This window comes from Asparagus officinalis, chromosome 7, assembly GCF_001876935.1.
Source record: "Asparagus officinalis chromosome 7, Aspof.V1, whole genome shotgun sequence".
In the NCBI taxonomy this organism is placed as follows: domain Eukaryota; kingdom Viridiplantae; phylum Streptophyta; class Magnoliopsida; order Asparagales; family Asparagaceae; genus Asparagus; species Asparagus officinalis.
This window is the reverse complement of record NC_033800.1, coordinates 51693529-51700927: the sequence shown is the minus strand read 5'-3', so window position 1 is coordinate 51700927 and position 7399 is coordinate 51693529. Positions and strand designations below refer to the sequence as shown.

Genomic DNA, 7399 nt, shown 5'->3' with positions numbered 1-7399 from the left:
GCAACAACATGAGAAATCCACTATGTATCAGAGAGAAACCACTCAACTTTCGTCTCTCAATCTCTCAATCTCACATATATAATCAACTCTCATATTCTCTCCTGAACCCAACCATTATTATCTTTTAAACAGACAAATACTGCGAAACTTTCTCCCGCTGTTGTAATTTTTTGCATGGATAAAAGACTACGAAACTCTCACTTCTCGTACAATATTCTTGAATTAGGCTACAACTTCTGCTAACCATGGATTATAAGAATATTGGCTCTCTCTCCAAATATATTCTCTCTCTCTCTCTCTCTCTCTCTCTCTCTCTCTCTCTCTCTCTTATATATATATATATATATATACTCTCTCTCTCTCTCTCTCTCTCTCTCTCTCTCTCTCTCTCTCTCTCTCTCTCTCCTTTGATTTTTCCTCTAATAATAGAAGAATATATATAGGGAAACCAAAACCCTACCCCTAGCCAAACTTTCTAATTAGAATAGGATACAAACTTCTAATTATGATGAGACTCAATCTTCTAATCATGATAGATCTGTAGCCTTATCTAATTTTCATGAAAGTATACAAAGAATTAAAGATATAATCTCAACAATCTCCATATTGAATTTGATTCCCAAGCCACCTCGATGATCTACCATTACGGTCTTGAAACTTTGTCTCTCCTGCTAGAGTTTTTTATTCCTTTTGTACTTCAATATGAAACAACTAGACTCCTAATTGGAACACCTATACTCCAACCTGGATGCTCCTATGACCTCATTTTCATCTACCTCAATATGGCGCCTCCACATCTCTTGTGCGCACCAAGAGATCTTTGTCACCTCTAACATTAGAAGCAAATCAACCATGCTTGTCCTCCCAACTTGAGCCTAACAATAGCCTCCTCCGGCTTGTTGTCCTTGTGCTCCACCTACATCGTTCGTCTTAAACTATATCGTTGTATCTTTTCTACTCCACACTACAAGCTGGGTGCCTTCATCTCCTCCATTATTTGGCTTGGATCGAATATGAGCACTCATCGTCTTACACCTCTCGTAGTCCAATGCTACTATTTCCATCTCCATGGGTGTCATTCAACAGTGCCTTCTTGTGAGCTCTGCCTAATTTGGCACTATCTTCCTCAAGGCAACACACCGACCAACTCATGCTCCTGCGATGACTCCGGAATAATTACATGCTAACAACTCTATTATTAGAACCACGTCTGATTCTTTACACCAGTCTTATCCGTCACATACTCGTTCACATTATCCATTATCAGATTTGTCTTGTCATCATTATTAAAACTTTTCAGCACTTTCTGATCAATTTGAGCAACATCTGAAAAATCAAACTCTTCCATCGCATTTAGAGCACTCCAAAACTTAGAAATGGACTCCTGGATCGCTAAAATATGCCTCCGATTCATCATTCTACACACCAACTAACCTCAACCAATGATCTGAATTTAAAAATAAATCTATACACCAAACTCCAATTTCATCCATTCATCAGATCCTCACATGAATCATTTTCCCACTTGAATTAATGTTCACCTCACCATGCACATAATTCCTTCGCGTGGTCCTACCTAAGTCAAGCCCCCTCACATGCTTCTCTTCTTCCCACATGCAATGCTTCTCCTCCTCGCAGTTTTCACGCGAACATGAACATCAAACACTAGATAATTGTCGCCGCCATTGTGAACCCACCTGCCAGCAACTAGTAGAAAAACAAGCAATCTAGACAGAACTTTTTGTCTAGGTTGCTACATTTTCCGTCTAGGCTAGTGCACGTAGACGGAATTCCGTCTAGTTTGTTTCATCTAGTCTGATTCTGTCTAGGTCGGGGCAAACTAAATGAAAATCCGTCTAGATTGACCGACCTAGACGGAAAGTAACCTTAACGAAAATAACATAACCGTCTAGGTTGACAACCTAGACGGAAATCCATCTAGGTTATAATAAAGCCAACATAGACAGAAATCCGTCAAGGCTGAATCACTCTAGACAGAAATTCCGTCTAGGTTAATATTTTTTCAGCAAAAAACAAAATAATTACAATTTTCAATTCCCTGTATAATTACATTATACACATGAATAAATTCAACCATCCAAATATAATCAAAATTCATAATAATTTCATTAATAACCAAATATAATCAAACCATCTAATGCACATATCCAACAATTCTATTATACACAATGCACATATCCAACCATTCAGTCCAAAATATACATCAACCAATTCCATCCAATATATACATCCAACAACATGTACACTAGCAACATACATGAATAAGATAGGGTACACGACATGAATAAAAGTAGAGTTCTATAACAAATAAAACTGTTTATTACATTAAAAAATAAAAAACCTCAGCTATCGTCGGCGGCGGCAGCATCCCTATCCCGGTTACGAGAACGGGTGCTGCTCCCTCTAATATCTCCACTCTGAAGGTCCAATTGAAAAATAATTATATGGCGTTTGATAACATATTAAACAAAAATTAATTTATACATATAAGAAAAAATAAGGTACATGAACATTGCTCTGCCTAGCATCGTAGTTATCGCCAATCGAGCTTATGATCTGTATGATACCATCGTACGTGCTATGGGGAATTGCACCGCCTAGATATTTCATAACGTACCCCATGAGATCGTCCATCGAGAAAGAGCCCTATCAGTTGCAAATGGACCTACAAGGTCAAGACTAGAGCAGACGGAACCATCAAGCGTCATAAGGCTCGGTTAGTCGCTCGAGATTATACACAACAATATGGTGTGGACTATGAGGAGACATTTGCACCAGTTGTCAAAATGACTACTATTCGAACATTGCCCACTGTTGTTGCTTCCCGACAATGGTCATTATATCAAATGAATGTCAAAAATACCTTTCTGCACGGCGACATCACTGCGGATATCTACATGACTCCACCTAGACTCTCTCACTCCAAAGGTCTCGTCTATCACCTTCGCCGAGCTCTCTATGGTCTTAAACAAGCACCTCGTGCATGGTTCGCCATTTCATATAGGTTATGCAACCGGTTGACTTTCATCCAAGTGAAAATGATCCAATAATGTTCATCTCCTCCTCCAATGGTCAACGCACCATCCTTCTCTTTTATGTTGATGACATGATCATTACTAATGACTATCCATCGACTATCAACCAGATCAAATCTCACCTCCAACAAGAGTTTAAAATGAAAGACCTAGGTAATGTACATTACTTCCTCGGACTGGAGATCACTCAAACACCACGTGGCTACCACCTATATCAACAGAAATTTGTCACTGAGTACATCATCAATCGTGCAGGCACAAGAGATTCCAAACCAGCTCGGACGCCCCTTGAACTGAACGTCAAACTCAACACCACCGATGGTGATCCTCTCTCTAATGCAACTAAATATCGACATCTTGTAGGAAGCTTGGTCTACCTCACTATCACCAGACTTGACATCTCTCATGCAGTTTATGTCCTCAGTCAATTTGTCACAGCACCTCACTATCCTCATCAATCAATATTGCTTCGTGCTCTACGCTACATTTGTGAGGCACTATGCAGAGCACTGTTTTTCTCAGCGTCATCATCACTCATCCTTCGTGGCTATAGTGATGCTGACTGGGCAGGCGACACTACCGATCACAGATCTACCACTGGCTATTGTATCTTCCTAGGTGACTCTCAAATATCTTGGAAATCTAAAAAACATGATGTTATCTCTCGCTCTAGTGCGGAATCAGAATATCACGTCATGGCATCTACAACAATAGAGATCATCTGGCTTTTACGAATGCAATCTTGTCTTATACGAATGCATGAAGCACATAGAGATTGACTGTCATTTCACTCATCATCATCTCCTGGCTAGCACAATCTCTCTCTCCTATGTCAATACTGACCTTCAACTAGTAGATCTATTCACCAAAGCTCACACAATATAACGTTATCTATTTCTTCTTGGCAAACTACCTTTGGTTAACCCAACTGCAATTTGAGGGGGGGGTGTTAAATATTGCATAGATAGCCTCTTTCGTTTAGTCCCACATCCAGTAGAGTAATTGAACAATACTACTCACATTGTATATATAAACCACAATACCAATGAATACAAATATCTTTTATTCTCTTGATTTGCTTTGTTTCTGATAGTATCATACCCCCATAAATTGTACTCATTTCTAATTTGCATTCAAAGACAAACGATAGCTATCCCTTGACAATTTATGATTGTGGTAAGGTAATGATCTCTTCACTATTTGTCTTTTTTTGTGATAATTAAGGGGATCCGAATTAATTATGTATATACATAGTTTCAAGCTTCAAAGCAAGTCTCAAATATGAGCAGAACACGCATGCGCGTGCACACGTACCCACACAAACACGCACATGCACGTACGCACAACCGCGCACACCCACACACACCCACGCACACGCGCACGCACAAGCACGCACACGCGCGTGCGCACACCCACCCACCCACAGACACATAGACACACACACAAACTTGGTCAACTCTTGTCCATACAAGCATCACACAAGATGGAGTGACAAATTTAAAGAACAAAAAAGGTTGTCTGATATTGGCCAAATGTTTAAGATTTCACTAATATGTTGGTTCCTATTTCCATTAAACTCCAACACATATTGGATTAACAGTCAAAGAAAATTATGTTAGACTTGATCGTAATTAAATTATAGAGATTAAACATCAATAAGAGCGAAAGCTATACCTGAATCTATTGTTTGGATCTGAATTAAGGTTTTGATGATCTTCTAATCTTAGGGTTTCTCCTTTAGTATCTCTTTAGATGGGGATAAGAGAATTGAGTGTGTTAACCCTAAATTAGGGACCATAACCCCATATTTATAGGTGTTATACTTTTATAATTTGGACCCTCATCAAATTATAATTACAACCTGATATCTGCACATTTAGCCCTTGGTTTATTTAAACACTCATTAACCCAAATTGATTGATCCCTTTAAGCGGGTTATCCTTAAGGATAGCAATACCTACTGATATAACATATGTGCCCACAAATATATTTAATTAGATTTAAATCTAACAATCTCCCACTTGGGCACCATATGTTTCTTTAAAGTGTGTATAACCTTATGAGCTCAAAAATTGCTATCATAAATAAGGGCATTTCCAAACAATCTCATCTATTGACTATATCAATATAGGATCAAAGTGGCCTTCGTCATATTTATCGTGACTCGACCCATCAATGGTCACATATACTAATACAATCAAACGACATAGATCAATCATAGATGTGCAGTATGAAAATTACATGCAATGTGACCAGTACATGTCTATTTCAACTGGTCCTACCTTAAACTTTACTGAGGTCATCCTCAAACATAATGTACCAGAGTGTATGAACTAAAAACTTTATTCGGATCAGACAATACAACCTAATATAAAGCATCATAATCACAAACTCCCACTAAATTATGATATCCTCGATTAATATCTCACCCATATGAGCACTGTGCTTATGAAAGACCTTAGATGGTAATCCTTTAGGAAGAGGATCAGCTATCATGGAGTTTATCCCAATGTGCTCTATGAATATTTGTCCACTCTGTACCCTTTCTTTCACAACTAGGAACTTAATGTTAATATGTTTTGACTTAGTTGAGCTCTTGTTGTTATTCGAATACATAACTGCAGATTTATTATCACAATATAACATTAGTGGTCTTTCAATATTTTTCAGAATGAGCAGTCTCGTGACAAAATTTCATAACCATATTCCCTGATTTGATGCCTCATAGCAAGTTACAAATTCTGTTGTCATAGTGGAAGAACCTATAAGTGTCTGGTTGATACTTTTCTATGATATAGCTCCTCCTACTAACATATAAATGTAGCCTGATGTAGACTTTATGCTATCTTAACATCTAGCAAAATTAAAATCAGAATACCCAATGACCTCCAACTGTTCTGATTTTTTGTATGTGAGCATATAATATTTTATTTTTTGGAGATATCTCATTACCCTTTAGACTGATATCCAATGATCCATATCAGGGTTGCTTAAGTATCTGCCTAACATCCCAATAATGTATGCAATATCCAGACGCGTACACACATGAACATACATTAGACTTCCTACAGCCGAAGCATAAGGAATCTTATATATTTCCTGAATTTCAAGGTTGTCTTTAGGGCACTGATTGAGACTAAACTTATCTCCTTTAGCAACAGGGGTGTCTCCTGGTCTGCAATCTTGCATACCAAACCTTTTAAGTACTTTATCGATATAGCTCTTTTGTAATAATCCAAGTATACCTCGAGAACGATCTCGATGTATCTGGATTCCTAATATAAAAGAGGTGTCCCTAAGATCTTTCATCTCAAAATTTTTTGATAGAAACCTCTTGGTTTCGTGCAACATGCATATATCATTAGTGGCAAGTAATATGTCATCGACATACAGAACAGAAAAATATACTTACTCCCACTGAACTTGTGATATACACAGTCACCAACAATGTTCATTATAAAACCGAACGAGATAATTATTTGTTAAAACTTGTAATACCATTAACGAGGAGCTTGCTTGAGTCCATAGATGGATTTTCTTAATTTGCAAATCATATTCTTCGGGTCTCTTGATACAAAGTTTTCTGGTTGCGCCATATAAATTATCTCATCAATGTCGCCATTGAGAAATACAGTCTTAACATCCATCAGATGTAACTTAAGATCAAAATGAGTAACAAGTGCCATGATTGTTCTAAAAGAGTCTTTCGATGAAACCAGAGAGAAAATCTTTATATAATCAATGTCTTCTTTTTGAGTAAAACCTTTAGCTACAAGACGTGTCTTATACCTCTCCATATTACCGTTTGTATCTCACTTGGTTTTAAAAATCCATTTACAACCAATTAGTTTTGCACCTTCTGGCAATGAGACAAGTTCCCAAATCTTATTGTCTTGCATAGACTTGTACTCTTTATTCATGGCATCAATCCACTGTTGAATTAGAACTTTTCATGGCCTGAAGGAAGTTGATTGGATCATCTTCCAACATTCCATTATTATCCTCATGTTCTTGGAGAAATACAATATAATCATCCGGAATAACATTTTTCCTTTCTCTCATGGATCTCCTTAATGGCACTGGTTCTTGAGGTTGTTGAGTTTGTTCTTCTGAAATAGGAAGTTATTCAGCATTGTTATCTTGAGGTTTCAGATTTACTTCTTGAGCAACAACAGATATAGGAACATGAATATTATCAAAAGTAACTGTATGGATTAGATCTGAAGCCAATTCCTCCTCAAAAGCAATGTCTCTAACCTTATTTCTCCCCTCAAACTCAACATCCTCAAAGAATATTGTTGTTCCCGTCTTAAAAATATTCCTGAGTATAGGATCATAAAACT

The 7399-nt window shown here is 37.5% G+C and overlaps 1 protein-coding gene across 1 annotated transcript; it reads left to right on the top strand.

Moving 5' to 3' along the window:
- LOC109847137 (uncharacterized mitochondrial protein AtMg00810-like) lies at nt 3071-3835 on the top strand. The gene has a single exon (XM_020416381.1). The coding sequence runs from the start codon at nt 3071-3073 to the stop codon at nt 3833-3835; it is 765 nt and encodes a 254-aa protein (XP_020271970.1).